The sequence below is a fragment of the Nannospalax galili genome, unplaced genomic scaffold (assembly GCF_000622305.1).
Source record: "Nannospalax galili isolate Female #2095 unplaced genomic scaffold, S.galili_v1.0 scaffold567, whole genome shotgun sequence".
In the NCBI taxonomy this organism is placed as follows: Eukaryota; Metazoa; Chordata; class Mammalia; order Rodentia; family Spalacidae; genus Nannospalax; species Nannospalax galili.
In genome coordinates this window covers 2,303,607-2,322,212 of record NW_008357638.1, presented here as the reverse complement: position 1 = coordinate 2,322,212, position 18,606 = coordinate 2,303,607, and the positions used below count along the sequence as shown (strand labels likewise).

General features: G+C 36.0%; 1 protein-coding gene across 3 annotated transcripts in view; it reads left to right on the top strand.

The window, feature by feature from the left end:
* The window catches only part of Wdr7 (WD repeat domain 7), a 359,330-nt gene that overhangs the window by 190,503 nt on the left and 150,221 nt on the right, over positions 1-18,606 (top strand). For all 3 annotated transcript variants that reach the window (XM_008855378.2, XM_008855377.2, XM_008855376.2), the window contains one exon: positions 11,420-11,641. In XM_008855378.2, the coding sequence (XP_008853600.1) occupies positions 11,420-11,641 (222 nt within the window). The remainder of the gene's footprint in view (positions 1-11,419; positions 11,642-18,606) is intronic.

The window sequence follows — 18,606 nt, the reverse complement described above, 5'->3', positions numbered from 1 at the left end:
TTATTATTTTTATTTTATGTGTATGAGTGTATTGCCTGCATGTATGTGAGTACACCTGTGTTGTGCAGTGCCACAGAGGTCAGAAGAGGGCTTCAGATTCCCCTGGAACTGGAGTTAAAGATGGTTCATAGCTGCCATGTGGGTGCTGGGAATTGAACCCGGGTCCTCTGGAAGAGCAGTCAGTGCCCTCAACCAGCCCCTGTATTTTTTGACATAAGCTCTCATACTACTGTTCAGCAACTCACAGTGTAGCCATGCTGGTCTCTAACTCACAACAGTCCTCAGCAGCACAAATTTTATAAATTATGTATTTTTTAAAGTGCATTTTTGGTAAAATTATCATAATTATAAAACTTTATATCGTCTGTTTGTTGCAAACATTTTTAAAACTTTTGAGATTCAGAGCTCTTAAGTTGTGAAAGTGGGAGTTGACATTCACAATATTCTTCTTAACTGCAGGCAAGTTTTACTCTCTTGTTCTCTGCATATGATACTTTTATTATGTGGATCTGTTTTAGTCTTACTACTTTTCTTCACATGTTCCAAAGAAGTTTCTGCATTTTGTAATGACTAGTCCAGTACTTTGCTGTAAGTTTATTACTTGACTAAGTCAGTGACCTGCTGCTGTAACAAGGAAAAGGGTGGCTACTAAATCCTAGGATTTACTTACCCGTTTCTTAGCAACTGAAACTTTATGTTAGAGTATTCAGAGAAAAATGAAAATAATGGATCAAATAAAGTAATAATTAAAATACTAGAACTTTTTCAAATATCTTTTGTAATATGTGCTCAGAATTATAAAGTATCTAACAGCTAAATAATTCTTTATTTGTATTTAGTTCCATAAGTACTCCCGGGGAAACATTACATCTTACCCACTTAACTGTTCATATAATGTCATGACTCTCATTTAGATTGAAATCTATATTAACTTGAAAATGATAAGTTGTAAAAGTATAGATGGGCTCATAAGTATCTGGCTATATATTTTTATTTGAGCTTTTAAAAATGACCAAATTAATGTCTTGATGAAATGATATTTTCATTACTATCAGCTTGAAAGTGAAGTTAGTGTAATAGCATACAAGAATTAAGTAAGAGAAAATTACCTTCACCATCAAATTTACTCATATGGTCCAATCATATTACTAAATTGAGACCATTCGGTATTATTTATTTAACCTTCCAGGTAATAGAAGGTAAGTGCATCTTAATTTTCTCTCTCTCCTTCATAATATTTAAGACAATATACGGTCCATTAAAATAGCTATTTGGGAACTCAGATGAACATATATTGAAATTGAGATATGAATTATGTTGATAAAGGAAGCATGATTTTAAGATGCACTGAAGATCAAAGCAAGATGACCTCCCAATGGATGCCTAATTGTGTTTAGTCTAATTTTAGTTGACTTCTTTTGGAGGCCAAAGGGCATTTGATGTTGAAAGGTAGGAAAGACACCAGGCTTTTTTTGTATAGAACAGCCTGGAAGAATTTGATTATAGCTCTGTGAGGTTGTGCCTTGTGATCCAGACCAGACTGATCATTACATTGAAGTGTGTTTACTAATCATTTGTATCCGTTGTACTCTAATCAAGCGGCACATGTGTATTAATATTTGGGGAGTATTTTTGATAAGATGATACATGATTAAACAGTGACTGAAACATCTCTAAGTGCTAATGAGTACTTTGTAGTCTATACTAATGCTTTAGTGGATGCTGAACAAGTTTAGATGTTAAGCTTTTTAGGAAGAGTGAATGATGGCTAATGATTATTTAATGACAGATCTCTGGACTGAAAAGCATTTAGCACTCAAAGTATACTGCAAAGCCTATTTCTCAAAGCTTCAGACAGGTTTATTTGGTCTCACCTTGAATAGAACAGTGCTATATTGATTTCATTGGTGTGGATTTAAACACACTATCGGCTTAGAATAGCACTAGTATGCAGTAGAAAATGATTGTCTTAACCCTTATGGTGACGTGACTCGTGGCAAATCTTCTGTGTTACCAGGTGAGCTTCAGAAATGGTTATGAGTTTATTTCTATTATTTGCTGTTTAGTATATGACTTTGGAAAATATTTGTACGTGTTTGCTAACAGGTGACATTAACTTACAGGAAGATTTATGTAGAAGTAACTAATACTTAAATTTATTTTTAAATTAGTGCTTTTTACTGGATATCAGATTTGAAGAAACTTATTCTGTGGAAGTTGTTGCTGTTTCTGTGGATGGGCAAAGCTGAGTTTATCTTTCTTAAGTGTTTGGTTGTAGGTGGTAGTGTTTATAATTACATTATCATAGCACATATGTTAGTGGGTGTGTGATGTTCCTTAAGTAAGCAGAAGCAGGTATAGAGTAATTTAAAAAATTTAAAACATGGTCTTAAATTTTTTGTTGATGTTTTTAAAACTTTTTGATTTATTTATTTTTATTTTATGTATATGAGTGTTATGTCTACAAGTATGTAAGTGCACCCATGTGGTATAGTGCCCTCAGAGGACAGTAGAGGACATCAGATCCCCTGGACCTGGAGTTACCAATGGTTGTTAGCTGCCATGTAGGTGCTGGGATTTGAATCTGGGTCCTCTGCAAGACCAGCCAGTGCTCTTAACCACTGAGTCATTTCTCCAGCCCCATTGTTTTTTGTTTTGTTTTGTTTTGTTTTTAATTGGGAAGCAATTTCTTTAACATATTTCAAGGAAATTTTCTTCCATAAGTACTGTTTATTATTTATCTTGTGGAAATCAAAAACACTGGAGAAAGTATTAGAGAAATCACCTTTTCTCTTGCTAATGGGAGAAACAAGGTATTTTTAAGGGAAATTTTAAAGCCTAGTATTATGGCACATTCCTTTAATCCCAGCACTGGGGAGGCAGAGGCAGGTAGATTTCTGTGAAGTCCAGTCTGCTCTATACAGAAAGCTTCAGGTAAGCTGGGACCAAGGGAAGACCCTGGAGGGAGAGGGGAATTTTAATTGCACATTCAATTCTTTGGATTGTTCTCCTCTGTGTTAGGCCCTTGTATAGCAATTTATAATATTAATGTAATGGGGTGGGGATGTAGAGGTGATAGTAAGAATTCTCAGTAAATTGTGTCTTTTGTTAACTTTATATTCATTTATTTCCCAAAAGCTTCATAGCTGTACAATAAGAGTAATGTAATATAATATATATGGATTTTTACATAGCAGAGTATCTGTATTAACAAAAAATGAATTAAGATAAAAGATGATTGGAAAGCTCTCTTATCATAACTCTCAAATAACCTAATGAACTGGTCAAGGTGAATTTTGAAGAAATGGTTGTTTGTGCCATAGCAGGAATAGATTACTTAAAAACTAGTATTGCATCTTTAAACCTGAGTATCTGACTACATACATGTTGAGGGTGGGACATTAAATTTTTCTGTTAGTGTTTATTTCATAAACGTTAGATTTCTATACCCAGTCATAACAAATCGAGGGGTGGATGTTTCTGTATCTCTCCTCAGTTTGCTAATACGAGTACTGGAATGGCTGGGCAAAATTTCAAGGCCCAGAGACAGTTTAGTTTGACATGTGCAAGACAGTTAACTAAGATCCAAATTCTAGAGTTAAGCTAATTAATAGGAAATCATATACAACAGTTACATGAAAGAAAATATTGATTTTAATGTCTGTATATCTTATAGTTTATAAGTAAAGAATCATATTTGTGGACAAAAAGTCTGTGAAAAAAACTGTCCTGGAATAACTGAAGTTAATTTGTTAGTCTAGCTATCACTGTCTTGAAATGAGTAAATGTAAAACAATTTAAAAATCATCTGTGATATCATCAGAAGCACACAATTCACCTTTTTACATGTAGTTCAAAAATGATGGGAACTCACAAATATAACAAGATTAGAAATGAAAGTTCTCTGTAACTGTCTGTGGAAAGTTCAGCTTCCCAGTTCTTCATGCTCTCTGAAGCTACTTAGCAATCTGGAAAATGAGAGCTGGCCACTTCCCAGCATGCATATCCTTTTAGCTAGCATCAGACCTCTATTCAAGGTCGTGCGATACTGGTGAGTGGAGACTCAGTGCTGGGTCAGTGGCTTTCAGACTTTGAGCATGAACACTCCATTTACTTTCGCTTGCTTGCCTTTTTCTGTAAACTCAAAGGTTCACAGTTTTTAGTATTAATTAATGTAACTATTAAATTGAAATTCCAAATTGTCTTTGACCTTTTTATTTCTCCCCATACTTCTTTGTTTCTCTGTATTTAATTTCTCCTTTAATTTTTAAAAATTCTTTGTTTATTCTTTAGTTCTTCGGAATTAAATTATATGTTAAACCTTTTCAAGTTTTAATAACTCCTTTAAAAGCTCATATCTTTAATAACTCCTTTAAAAGCTCATATCTTTGCCATTTGTGGCTCATATATCTCTGCTAATTTTGTATTGGGTAAAGTCTTTACTAGCAAACTTTGCATCAAGCTTAACCATCACAAGTTTATGCAGATCTGCTGATACTATGGAAACATGGCCATTAGTTTCAAAGGTATTATATTCTCCTTAACTACTGTTTTTATTATTTCTACTTAGCACCTCACAGTGAAGAAAGCAGAAGGAAAACAAAAATGTGTGACATGTGATGATTTTTCAAAACCAGAGGTGGTATTATAAAGCAATCTGCTGAGAGAAACAAAAGCAAGAAATCCCTTAGACATTCCAGTTTACTCCCAACAAGCCTTTAAAAAATGGCCACTTTTAGTCACACGTCATTGTTTCATTATTAGGACCAAAGAAGGTGTAGTAATAAAAAAAAAATGAATGCTCCACGTGCTTTGTATATACTGATGTACTTGTTAACACCGAATGTGTGGCACAAGCACTTGTCTCTTTTGATCTCACTTTTATGTCACTGAAGTACATAGGTGAAAATATTTTTTTAAGTGAATCCAATAAATGATTTGTCATTTTATGAATAAAAATGATCTCAGGTGTGAGTGCCTCTCTCTGCTTTGATGCACAGGATAAAGTCTTCACAGAAGGGGCTCTGACAGTCCACAAAATGGTGTTTCAAAAATTCTGTTTAGTTGCTTACAGAAACACAACTGTTCTATGCTAGTATTTTTATGTCTCATAGGAGTTGGGATTTTTAGAGCAGTGACTGTGAGAAAACATCTATGAGAATGATTTTTCAATCTCAGATTTGAACAATTTATATAAGCCATTCCAGTGTTTCTGAAATTTCGCTTTCTTCAGGGGAAAAAATGTTAGAATTTGTACAATTTTAAAAGTTTGGTATGTATTTAGACTCACCCTTGAAAGGTAAATGGAACTGAGAATTGAACATTTTTCTGGGTAATTACTACGAGATTTCTAATTATCCCACTATCTTGGGTACTTAAGCTTTTTTAAATCTCACTTTTTTCCCAAAATGAGACTGCTTGCAGTAAAAGACAAAGAAAAGCAATTGACTTTATGGTGTTTAGATAGAGAATAAAGGGAAAAAAATAAGATAATACAGATCATGGAAAAACAATTATAGAACAGTATCTGTGTGAAGAATAAGAAATATTTACATTTGCTAGAAAAATATGTAAGTTGCCTTGAGTGGTTAAGGTTTCTGCAGCATATTCTACTAGAGGGCCCGGTGTGCACCCCCACAACTAGCAGTAACAGTTAAGGTTTCTCATTATCAAAATAATTGGGACATTCCCAGGACGGTGATAGTATTAATTTAAAAAAAAATCATCTTAGCATAGATATTTCACTTTGATCTGATATGGCAAATGAAATGCCTTCATGCATTTTTAAAATGCATACTTGTAGTACACATTTTTTGCAGAGACATTAAATGGCTTAATCAGTGGCCTCAGAAAATAAGCATTTGCAGAACCCCATGTGTTCCAGCAGGGGGCCGTCGTGCATGTATACAAATTAATAGCATGTTTGTTTGCTCTGGTTTTCAAGTGAGTGGGTAAAGGTACAGCAGCTGCCGCAGAAGTCGGAGAAGCCAAGCTATGTGTGGAGACAAAGTCCATCTACCCAGGCTGTAGATGTGAAGAAAATACTGGCAGATAGATCTTGAAACAAAGCAGCTGCAGTATGTTTTTAGTGCAACGGGGGAAACTCCGAGGTGGCTAACATTCTGCCCACATACCCGAGTTGGTAATATGTGGAAGTTTGAAAATAAATCTGCAGGTGCTCAGTGACAACCATTTTGAATTAGTTCATCTTTTATTTTTCTTACGAGATAAAAAAGAGGTAGAAAACTTGCAGTGTTTAATTTACTTGAGTTGCACTGGCAGAATTATGACTGCTGGCCAAATAATCCATCTTCAATTATGTATTTTTCCTACCACAATTTATTATCCATATTTTGTATGAATTGGCACACTCTTAAGATATAGCAACAAATGAAAATAGTATGTAATGCTCTTGTGAAAGCTCTTGGTTTAGAAAAGGGACTGAATTACAGTATTTACAGTGCACAGACCCTCACATCCTCCACATGAGCTTGGGAAACCAGTTTCAGCCCTGAGAATGTGGATGGTCGCATGTCTATGCCTTTTTGTGGTCTCATTTAATACCTTTAACTTTGAAATATCCAGAAAGAACTGAGTGTCCACTGGATAGCTGAAATCTAATTAGCAAATTACTGTTGCATCTTAAATTGTTTAAAGTGAGTTAATATTTAAAAAAATTGCTTAGTTTAAGGATTTTTAATCTCTTATTTAAAAGGTTTTAAAAACCTATTTGGAGGATTTATTTTACATATCTCGTAAAGTTTGACCTTTTTTAATACTGTATTTTATCAGTCTTAAGCAATCCCAAGAATAACAACTATACATGGAAAATATTTGGGGAAACTTGTGTGAAAACAGTTTATGTAGTGAAGGTTTCTCTGAGGTTCATCAGTTTTTACAGTGTTATTCTAAAATAGGGGTAACACATTGTAAACTCTTAAAAATATACTTGAACCTCACTCAGGTATAATGTCTTGAAAACCCCACTAAGAATGTTATATACTTATGTGTGGGATATAATTGTGTGTATGAATTTCTATGTATATAGTTAACATTTGATTAGGAACATATAATAGTGATTTAAAAGGCATGCTTTAGAAACAAATTGTTAATATTCCATAAGGCACCAGGTCCATCAATTAAAATATGAGTCAGCCAAGAGGAAGATGGTTTTGATTAAAGTTCATTTAAGAGATCGTATTCATTTATTTTTTATTTTTATTTTATTTTTTATTTTTTGGTCTTTTTGAGACAGGTCTCTCTTAGTCCCAGCTGGCCTGGAACTCACTATGTAGACCAGGCTGGCCTTGAACTCACAGAGATCCACCTGCCTCTGCCTCCAGAGTGCTGGGATTAAAGGCGGGCACCATCACACCCAGCTCAGTGACCAACTTTTAAAAAATCTAATTTGAAAAGCCTCTTGTTTGAGCAAATTTCACTGCCGTGTATTATTTTTAACTTACCCTTAGAGTATCATTTTATATGCTTTTTATAGTCAATATTTGCTCATAATGTCACACAACATTAAAAATGTCTTTAGTCTTGAGAAAATAAAAATAGCTAAAAATGAAAAATTTAGAAGAATACTGATCAGAAAATAGAAATCTGTTGTGGCTTTATGGATTCGCAGTTACAAAGCTGTGAGTGAGGCACTAAGGAAGGCCGTCCGATGTCTGCAGAGCTAGTAAACACCAAATCCCAGGATTAGGTTCTGCATTTCACTTTCCTACTTTATTCTTTTTCTTTAATAATTAGCAAAAATCAAATATTTTCAAGCAAACTTTCCCAAATTAAACAAACCTATAAAGAATCACAGTAGAAAGTATTTTCTAGCATAATCCAAATTAATTAAAATCTCATACATTGTCTGGTGGAGATCATATAACTCACTCTTTTTCTTAATTTTTTGAAAATAAGAGTAGATTAAAAAAATAAACTCAGAAGCCTGGTTATTTATAAATAGATGATGATATATTGCTTATTAAGTGCAAATTATTTTCACTTTATTAGGTAGCACATATTAAAATAATTTCCCTCATGTGATTCTAAGACATTAAGAGCAAAGAAAAACATTTGCTATTTTATTTCCATCTACCATAAACAAATAGATAGTTCAGAATTTCCCAAACCATTTTTTAGAGTACACTGAAATTTATATCAGATTTATGAAATTTTCATATCATTTTGTGTGTCACTTGGACTATTCTTTTGTAACAGAAGTTTCTGACAAAAATTGGTGTATTATGACCTGTCTGAAAATAATGTGCTGGCTTTAAAATTCCTAGTGATGTTTGGGATATGAGATGTGTTTTAAATTATAGTTTTAAATTATAGTTTTGAGGGCAATTCCAATTGAATTTGACTATGTTCTTCATTAATTTTAAGTAGAAATTTACTCAGACGCAAGTCACCTAAAAAAGAAATTCTGATATTCAGTCCTAAACAAAGAATCAAATCAAAGTTTAAAAACGGTTTTCCCAGATCAAACCACATGGTTCAAAGTATTTTATCAAAGTAGCAAATTAGTGGTATGTACTTATCTAGGGTTTTAATACCTAACACAATAACAGCCTTCCATCAATATATGGCTAATTGCAGATATAAAGTATCTGCCGGTAGTCCATCTCTCATAAAACCGCCTTTAGCTTTTATTCAAATCCATTGATTCTTATTCCAGTTAAAGCTGAAGAACTTAATATGTCTTTTAATCCTTTCATTGTAAGCTGGGATAAAATTAATTTTACCCTAGAACTGCACAAAGCCAATTAACATGATCTTTAGAGTTATTTAGTAAAGTGCTTCAAACTGTTAAATTTATCTTGACCTCTCAGTTGCACTCTCTGACTGCTTTTTAAATGAAGTAATCAATATCTCATAGCCCTTTAAATAGCTTTAACTTCTCAAATATTTTACCTGTGCTCTAGTTAAGCTGTAAGCAACGTGTTTACTCCTGTTCCTGTAAATCTGGAGTCAATTATGCTAAATCTAAAGACAATTATGTACTTTTCAGAAGCACTATGAATTAAATGGTTGTTTTTAATAAAATCAAAACCTCACATTGTGTTAAAAGTAACCCAATTGTGAGGAAACATCATTTTTACACAGAACATGTATTCTGTTTGCAACTTCCAATATAGGACATTAATGTCCCTCACCATCTAGTGTTCCTTCTGTTTTCTGCACAGGGCTAGTTGAAGGTATTAATTTTCTTCCTGTGATGGGGTGATCAACCGTCCTGTCAAGAAAATGGATCTCCATGTCACCCTTTAGCATGATTAAATGGAGCCATGTCTCTGTGAAAAAATACCAGATTTTCCTGAAACAAATGAAACTGTAGAAAGGTTTACTTTTGCAGGATTATTTTATTTTTAACATCTCAGAATTTCCTATTTGATTGACAGTTTTCATTTGTAGGAAAGCATTGCAGCTAATTAAAATATTCCTCCTTTTTAGCCGAAAATGCAGGCCAAGCCAATCATGTAAAGATGTAAAGACATTTCCAAATCTGAGAAATTAAAGAGTGAGGACTAGCTGGTATTTTTAGCAGGGTACCAGGGATGTGCCTGAATCTTCTCCATCACCCATCAGTCAGTGTCTCTTTTAGGGCCTTCTCACCTTACTGCTTTCCCTCTTTCCTTTTTCACAAAGAGCTACCATCTTTTCACTTCCAAGTGATTATAAAAATTACGTACCACAGAATTTCAGCATCAGTAATGTTAATAGCTGGCTGGATTACTGTGAGCCCGGGCAAATGCCAAACTTTAAATTACACCAAGTGATGTACTTGACAGCTAATTAAGATTTCATATTTTAGCCACTTAGCAGAGGGCACCTGTTAAAATTCTTTCTATTAGCTTAGGGATAAAATTTACAAATGGCTGTTTGAAAGTTCTTTATTAAACTTGCCTAAAGTCTTAATTCCTTTATGAGGAGTGGGGGTTAAGACAAGATTGAGGTAATTAAACAGAAGGAACATAGAGAAGGTGGGGGTGCGGGTGGAGGGGGAGCTCTCCAAGTGCCCCTGTTGTTTAATTTCCTACTGGAAGCTGGCCATGTGTGCTGCCCTGCCCCTCCCCCTCCAGCCAGGCGTTGCAGAGACTGAGCGGCTGGGGTCAATGCCTTGCCTATTGATCAGTATCCCTGCAGTCCCTTGCTCCAGCAGCTGCTTCATCGGCTTCTTTCAGGGCCTGCTTCAGTACATTAGAATAGAAATCCATAACCAGAGCTGTGCTCATCCAAGCAAGGGAAGAAACTAAATTAAATGGTATAAAACAATCTTGGATCAGGAGTTTGTGCCAATTCATCTTGATCTAAGATGTCACACCGGGCTCTCTGTCTGAGCACCTGGGCTAGAAGCAGCCATAGTGAAAATAGATGGAGCTGCGATCATTCATTTGTCAGCTAAGGAGCAAGGCAGCGGTTAGCAATTCCCTTCTGCAGAGGTCAGCTGACAGAACAATCAGTGCAACTGCAGAATAGAGCTTTCCTTTGAACTATTGTTATGGAGCATGCTCTTGCTGAGCCGTGGGGGCGGGGAGCTGCTTCCTGTTTCCAGAATACTATGTAAAGAGTAAAACATGGTACTCTAGTCCTAGATGTGGTTACACTATGCTCTTACCCTTTATGTCTCTTACTGTATGGAAATAAAGTTGGTTTTAAACGCACCCCCTGAGATATAGATTATCAAACTGTTAAATATCACTTTGTCTAGAATTAAGGTCCTTTGGAACACAGAGGCAGCGATTATTGATTTTGCTTCCTACTATGGTGAAGCTTTTACATGCTTTCTCCCCACTGGAATTACCTTAACTATCACAAATCAGTGTTGTTCTTTGCATCTGTAAGAGCACACACATGCTAATATTTGTAATAAGCATTTATTCTGTCTTCAAAAACCTAGAAAAATTCTGGGAAGTGGGGGAAAAATGCACATTATAGTATTGGATTGGAAAACATTTCTTAGTATTAAATATTTTTAAACATTTATGACTACAGTTTTTATAGGAAATATAATCAATGAAATGTGATTTTACATGACCTTAGGAGTTATAGTCATTTTGTAACATTGGGGGAGCCTCATTATTAAACAGCCTACATGTGATCTTTTATGTCCACATAAGATCATACAAGTTAGGAAAATGGCAAATAACTAAACTTTTATAAGAAGGAATTAGTATATTTTAATGACTAAACCTATGAAGATTTTGTCTGTCTGTACATGACTTTAATGGCAAATTCCTGAATACTGTTTCCATTTCTTAGATTCAGTTGTGGCTTTTTGCATTATTTTGTTGTCCCTACATTATTTGCTGAGAGTACTAGTCCTTCCTGAAATGCATTATCTAGAATGTTTTTCTAACTGTGCATCCTTTCTGTATTGATGTTCTTTTAATTTGTGTTCCTATATTTTGGTTTTTAGGTTGCTTATCAAGTGTCCCACAAATAAAAAAACTGTCCACATCTTATGAAGAAAGGAGGAAGCAGGCTACTGCGATTGTTTTACTTGGAGTCATCGGAGCAGAATTCGGGGCTGAAATTGAACCTCCGAAACTGCTGACTAGACCACGAAGCTCTAGTCAGATTCCTGAAGGATTTGGTTTGACGAGTGGAGGCTCCAACTACTCTCTGGCCAGACATACTTGTAAGTTTTAAATTTTCTGATACTGATCTATTGATTTTTAAGGCATATTATTTGTCAACAGAATGTCAGAATATTGAATGTATCTTGAGTTTCAGCTCATCTATAATGCTTAAGGGAAGTTAGAAAGTAGTTCAATGTTGGGTACATTGCTCTTTAGTTGTAATTACCTGAACTTCATTTTAAAAGTTAAAACTTGAAGTTGTCAATGCTTTTCTTAAAAGAACTTATTTGTGAGGTTTGTGTTCTTGAATTTTTGGTCAGGAATCTTCCCCCGAATATATGAAATCTAGCTTCATTTTCAAACTTATAAAAATTTCTGGAAAACTGTGTGACTTGCTTTGGCTAGAATTTGAAAAGTTGGAGATGGGGTGAAACAGAAATAAAGGGTGTGAGTGATCAGTGATTAATTACCTCTATAATTAAAAATTTTCCAAAGACAGTTGTAAATGACTAAACTATTCCTGTTAACTCTCTTAAGGCTGCTTTGTACATCAGTGTTACAGTTAAATGCTTGCTGTGGGAAGAGCAGGATTAGGATGCTTTATATAGAGATCTTTTTGTGCTTTGATGTTAAAACTCTTTCAGGTAAAGTCAAAGTATTCCCACCTTGTGGAAAAATCATTTCTAATGAATTTTGATATCTTTAAGGACCAATTATAATCCTAAATCTTATCATAAGATACTCTGTTTAAAAATAATTTTATTTGTGTGTGTGTGTGTGTGTGTGTGTGTGCGTACATGTGCATGGGGGTATTTGCAGAGGCCACAAGAGGGCGTTGGATCTCCTGGAGCTAGAGTTATTCAGAGTTGGGAGGTTCCTGATCTGGATGCTGAGAATCAAACTCAAGTCCTCTGGAAGAGCAGCAAGTGCTCTTAACCTCTGCACCATCTCTCCAGTCCCCACAAGATATTCTGGTAGAACAAAGCACTATGTATTTGGCAGGGGGAGGGGTTGACCTTCATGCAAAGGAAAAAGAGATATGCAACCTCACTAGTTATGACAAAAGAGCACTTCAGTGGACTCCTGTTTCATACTTTTGCTGTACAATGAAGAGCCATATTGGTGGCCTTTATTATAAAAGTCTGTCCACAGATTTAGCTGCTCCTCTATACCTTGTCTAAGATTTCTAATTCAACAAACACTTATTAGTGATAATCTCTTGTCATTGAGATCAGAGAGAAATAACACTACTACCACTAAAGCAACTAATTTGATCACTCTTTAAGCTCTTTACATTCATTAACTCAATCTTCATAATTAACCGTAGAACTTGCATGCCCCTGTCACGTGCCCGTCACCTCCATTTTACTCAGGAATCAAGGAACACACAGGCCAGTTTAGTTTAGCCCAGCTAAGATCATACCTCAATCTTGCCTGTTGTTTCTAGAGCTCATGCTTTGACCATTCATGATCTGAGGAAAAGATGGCTGAGTGATGAATATGCACTATGTAGCTGATCGTTGTTTAAAAAGCTGTCTTTTTTGTCTTCTCTTTTCTCCTCGTCTCCTCTTCTCTTCTTTGCTCTCTGCAAAGGACTTCATATTGCTGGCCCTGCCTCTCAGTTCTAGCCTGCTTACCTTTCCACAAGTTCTTCAAGAGCCCTGCTTTCCATCCATAAAACCCTGAGCAGATCGACAATTTACAACAAGAACTTTTACATGAGGTTTTTCTCTGTGCCACTCCTACCAGCTCAGGACTTAGACACATGATTCTTCTTTGAAACCTTGGCACTGGAATATTAGAAGTTAAGTAAATTTTTATATGAGTCGATCAGATGGCTTGCAGTATTTTTACTTGTCTCCCTAACAAATGGCAAGAAAGAGCTTATCCTTTGTGTATTTTTTTAATATTTTATTCATTATTTTTATTTTATGTGCATGAGTGTATTGCCTGCATGTATGTGAGTGCACCTGTGTTGTGCAGTGTCACAGAGGTCAGAAGAGGGCTTCAGATTCTCCTGGAACTAAGGACAGTTCATAGTCGCCATGTGGGTGCTGGGAATCGAACCTGGGTCCTCTGCAAGAGCAGTCAGTGTTCTTAACCACTGAGCCATCTCTCCAGCCCCCTCCTTTGTGTATTTTTATGTTGACATTATTAGTTAAAACATTTTCAGAAGTTATCATTTTGAGGATTTATAAATTTAAACATTGTGTGTTTAAAAGTACTATTCATTTTAATATATTAAGTATAATTTTTTTTTTTTGTCTTTTTTAAGACAGGGTGTCCTTTTAGCCCCAGCTGTCCTGGAACCCAATATGTAGACCAGGCTGGCCTCAAACTCACAAAGATCCGCCTGCCTCTGCCTCCCAAGTACTGGGATTAAAGGTGTGTGCCACCACGCCCGGCTAATATTTACTTTATTTAATATCTATTATCACTCATTTAAAAATATGTGAATAAGGACTGCTGCTCTTCCAGAGGACTGGAGTTCAGTTCCTAGCACCCATGTCAAGTGGCTCACAACCACCTGTGATTCCAGGTCCAGGGGATCCAGATGCCCATCTTCTGGTCTCCACAGGCACCCTCACACACATGCACGGACATATTGATATCCCCCACACACACATACACACACTAAATAAAAATAAAATACAGCTGAGGAGATGGCTCAGTGGTTAAGAACACTGTTTGCTCTTGCAGAGGACCTAGGTTTGATTCCCAACACCCACATGGCAATTAGCAACTGTCCTTAACTCCATTTCCAGGGTATCTGACATTCTGTGGACGTTGCATGACATGGGTGCACTTACACACATGCAGATAATACATTCATACACATAAAATAAAAATAATAAATTTTAAAAATTTAAAAATATAATGTATATCCTTTTAATATACTTTAATAGCAAACTTAAAGGATAGAACAGAAGACAGAAAACATGTACCTATGTGTAGGACAGCTCAGAAACGTATACTGAGTGGGTAGAATCTACTTTATGATCAAAAGGCCACAAACAGCATTTAGTTGCTCTCAGTAAGAAATTTACTTACTTTTTTAAAAACTCAAATGACTGAGTGTGGGGTACACACATTTAATCCCAACACTTGAGAGACAGAGGCAGGAGGATCTCTGTGAGTTCAATGCCAGCCTGGTCTATATAGTAAGTTCCTGGCTAGCCAGGACCACAGTGTGAGACCCTGTCTCAAAAAGCAAAGAAAAGTTAAAAATGGAAGAAAAGAAAAAGAAAATTCACATGTTGGCTTTGTCCAGAATTTTTTTTGGTCTTTTTGAGACAGGGTTTCCCTGTAGCCCCAGCTGTCCTGGAACTCACCATGTAGACCAGGCTGGCCTTGAACTCACAGAGATCTGCCTGCCTCTGCCTCCCGAGTGCTGGGATTAAAGGTGTGTGCCACCACGCCTGGCTTGTCGAGAAATTTTTGACAGTTATTTATAATTGTTATGAAGCTGAACTGTTGAAACTTGTTCACAGAAACATATTGACTTGCATTAATGCTTTATATCCCACATCTATATTAGAGATTCACACACACACAACAATGGAAAAATGGCCAGTACTTGATTTCGGCCTGTGTTTCAACTTGCAGTCCTATACTTAGGGACCTTTGGACCCCTTGGAAAAAATATCTAGCATTCTTCAGAACTTCTGATAATAGGAAGATGTGGAAAAATAATGTTTTTGAGAATATTAGATTCTTAAGCATGTGCTTCACATATGTAGCTTGCTAACTGGGTATCTTTGGGCACAGTTGTCACACTTCTGGTGTGTATTGCACAGACACTGGTAGCTTCAAAAAGGCCAACCAGATAGGCCTCGCTGCCTCCTTCAAAGTACCAATAGCTGCACTTTAGAAACACAGATCTGTTTTGAAATTCTGAGAAGTTGCATACACCAGACACTGGAAGGGGAGTTTGCTATTCAGAAGTTCAGTGGACTTCTGACCCCATCTGATTTCAGGGAGTGCCACAGTACCAGACCTGTAAGAATGTGGTCTTGTGAGTGGCTTTTGTTGCTTCCTGGGTGCTTGACCAGAGGTGGATTTGTTGGCAGTCTGCTTTGTAAGAGCCATGGTGTCCTTACCCCCATCTTTGGCTGGAGCTTTTAAGCAAGAGACAGCACTGCACTTAGAGAGTAGCAGTGCCTGTGAACACAATTCATAAAGTAAATCTTTTTTTAAAAAGTAAGAACGAACTTTCCTTTAAAAGTCAGAAATTGGGGCTGGAAAGATGGGTCAGTGGTTAAGAGCACTGGCTGCTCTTCCAGACCCGGGTTCAATTCTTAGCACCTATATGGTAGTTAACAACTGTCTATAACTTCAGTTCCAGAGGATCAGATGCCTTCTTCTGGCCTTCACGGTCATTGTACGACACGGGTACAACGTACATACATGTAGGCAAAAGACTCATACACATAAAATATAAATAAATAAATATTTGAGGTAAAAAATCATGTATTCCCTATTATTTTCCTTAAAGTGAGAAAAATTTTACCCTCACAGTTTTAGGGAAGGAGATCATTGGTTAATTGAACATCTATAAATGAATTTTTAAAAATTATGTGTATTCATGTTTGTCTGTGAGTGTACTCCACATGCGTGTGAGTGCCTGTGGGCTAGAAGGCTCCAGATTCCCTGAAGCTGGTATTTTGGGTGATTATTAGCCACATATATAAGTGCTAGGAACAGAACTGGGTCCTCTAGAAGAGCAGCCAAAGGTTGTAATCATGGAGCCTTTTTTTTTAACCCCTATAAATGAATTCTTTCAAGCTACTTGTATCTTCCATATATTTGTTCTGGGTGTGTTGGTATTACCTGTAACCTAGCACTGGATAGGTTGAGGCAAGAGGATGTGAGTTCAGGCCTGGGCAACAGACATATCCCTTGCCCCCTTGCTTCAAAAAAAAAAAAAATCATTTTTAAATGAGTATTTAATACCTTTTAAAACCTTTTCTTAAAGATCCTTAAGATGTTCTCATTTGCGGTTGGTAACCTACTGTGAAAATACTAACTCTATCCAACATTTTTTATAATTGTCTGTACTGCCCATTTTGCAGCAAGGAACATGAACATGAATACTGTTTCCTTTGAAATTCATATTCTAGTATAAGTACCTAAATGTAGAAGCATTGTAAGCTGGTGGATGGCTGATTGATTATTCCCAGGCCATAGGCTGGTCACTAGATGGACTCATTTATTTATAGCTCAATGATCTAGTTATTCAGAGCATCTCTGTTATCTAGCATCACTTTTTAACCCATGATTCATTTTTGCACAACGCTCTGGAATTCATGAATTTGCTTCCTTTATTAATCCATTTTGCAAATTATAACTACTATAACTAGAAAAGGAAAGGTCAGGAAAAAAGATTTCAAAGAGCTGTGACAGAACAGAAGTTTTTTTGTTTGTTTTGTTTTTTCTTCCAAAGACATCTTGAGAATTTTCAAAAGAATTTTAAAGGATGTTAGTACTGAAATCTTGGTTTGTTGGAAACCAGGATGCTGACCTCCATGGAAAGGAACCTCAAGGAAATTTTCTGGCTTGAGGGAAACCCTGAGCTGATACATTGCTGCTTCTCCCCTTTTCCAAGGAAGGCAACTAAAAGTTACACAAATGTTTAAATATCTATGTTTTAGAACCAAGTGGACTAGATGTGGGAAAGGAAGAAGGTGGTACCTTCTGTAGCAAATTATATTTATGATTATTTCACTGAAGAAAAGATAGATTCTGAGATGTTTCTGGCAAGGAGTAGTATATCAAACTAAACAATGTAATACTCACTAGAACTAAAATGTCTTTCCAATTTTCTTTTATTAGACTTGGTTATTTTATTTTAATAGCTATGAAATAATTTTGTGTACATCTGTGTGTCAGTGCATGTGTATATTTATGTGTTTGGTACATGTACATGTATGTGCATATCCATGTGAAGACTGGAAGACTGTGCTGTGGATCATTTCCTCAGGCACCATCCACCCTGTTTTGTTGAGACAGGGTTTTTCACTGGCCTGTAATGTGACATGTAGACTAGGCTGTCTCACCTGTGGGTCCAAGTGTCTGTCCATCTCCACTCTCTGAGCACTGGTGATAAGCGCATAGCACGCTGCCTGATACATGCCAGGAATAAGCAGTTGCCATTTCTGACAGGACAAAAGAAATTCAGTGGCTAATTTGGCAAAGATTAAATAAACGGGTACATTAAATACAATTAGAACCAAAGTAGTATTACTTAAGCTAGGTAGTGGGCCATATGTTGCTTTTTTTTTTTTTTTTTTTTCAACATGAATTCAGGTCCTCAGGCTTGCAAGAAGCACTTTACCAACTGAACTATCTCCCCAACCCAGCTATGAAGTATTTTAAAGGTAATCATAGGTTTGCTTTTAACTTCCATATTTTATTCAAAGGTCTTTTATTCATTGGGGGTGGACTTGCCAACAATAAGGAGTGATTGTCAAGACCTTTTTCAAATTGGAGTATCTTGATTAAATCTATCATTTTAAGTCTTGCTTTGCTGGTTGGAAATAGAGGTCTAAATGCCAGGTGTTTTACTTAGCTCTTTCAATCAGTCATGTATAATATTTCTCTATTATAATGCTATCCTACTATTATGTCTATTGTGTTTATTATGTGTCATTTAGGATACATTGCTACCATTAAATATTACTCTCTTTAGTCTCTTATTGAATAAAATAATTATTATCCTCATTTTGAGATAAGGCCATTAAGATGCAGTATTTGATGAATTTTAATTGCTAATATAGCTAGAGGTAGATAGTGAGTTTTAACTTTCCTCAAAAAGCATTCTGTGAAGGCTCATAATGTAGCAGATCTCATTTACCCACATTGATAGAAAGCAAGAGTAACACTGACAAATAATTACAAGTCACTTTGTGGAACATGATGCCATACACCTATAATCCTACCTACTTGAGATGTGTAGGCATGAGGATCTCAATTTCGAGGTCTGGCTGGATGGCATAGGGAGATTGAGACCAGCCTGAGTTACTAA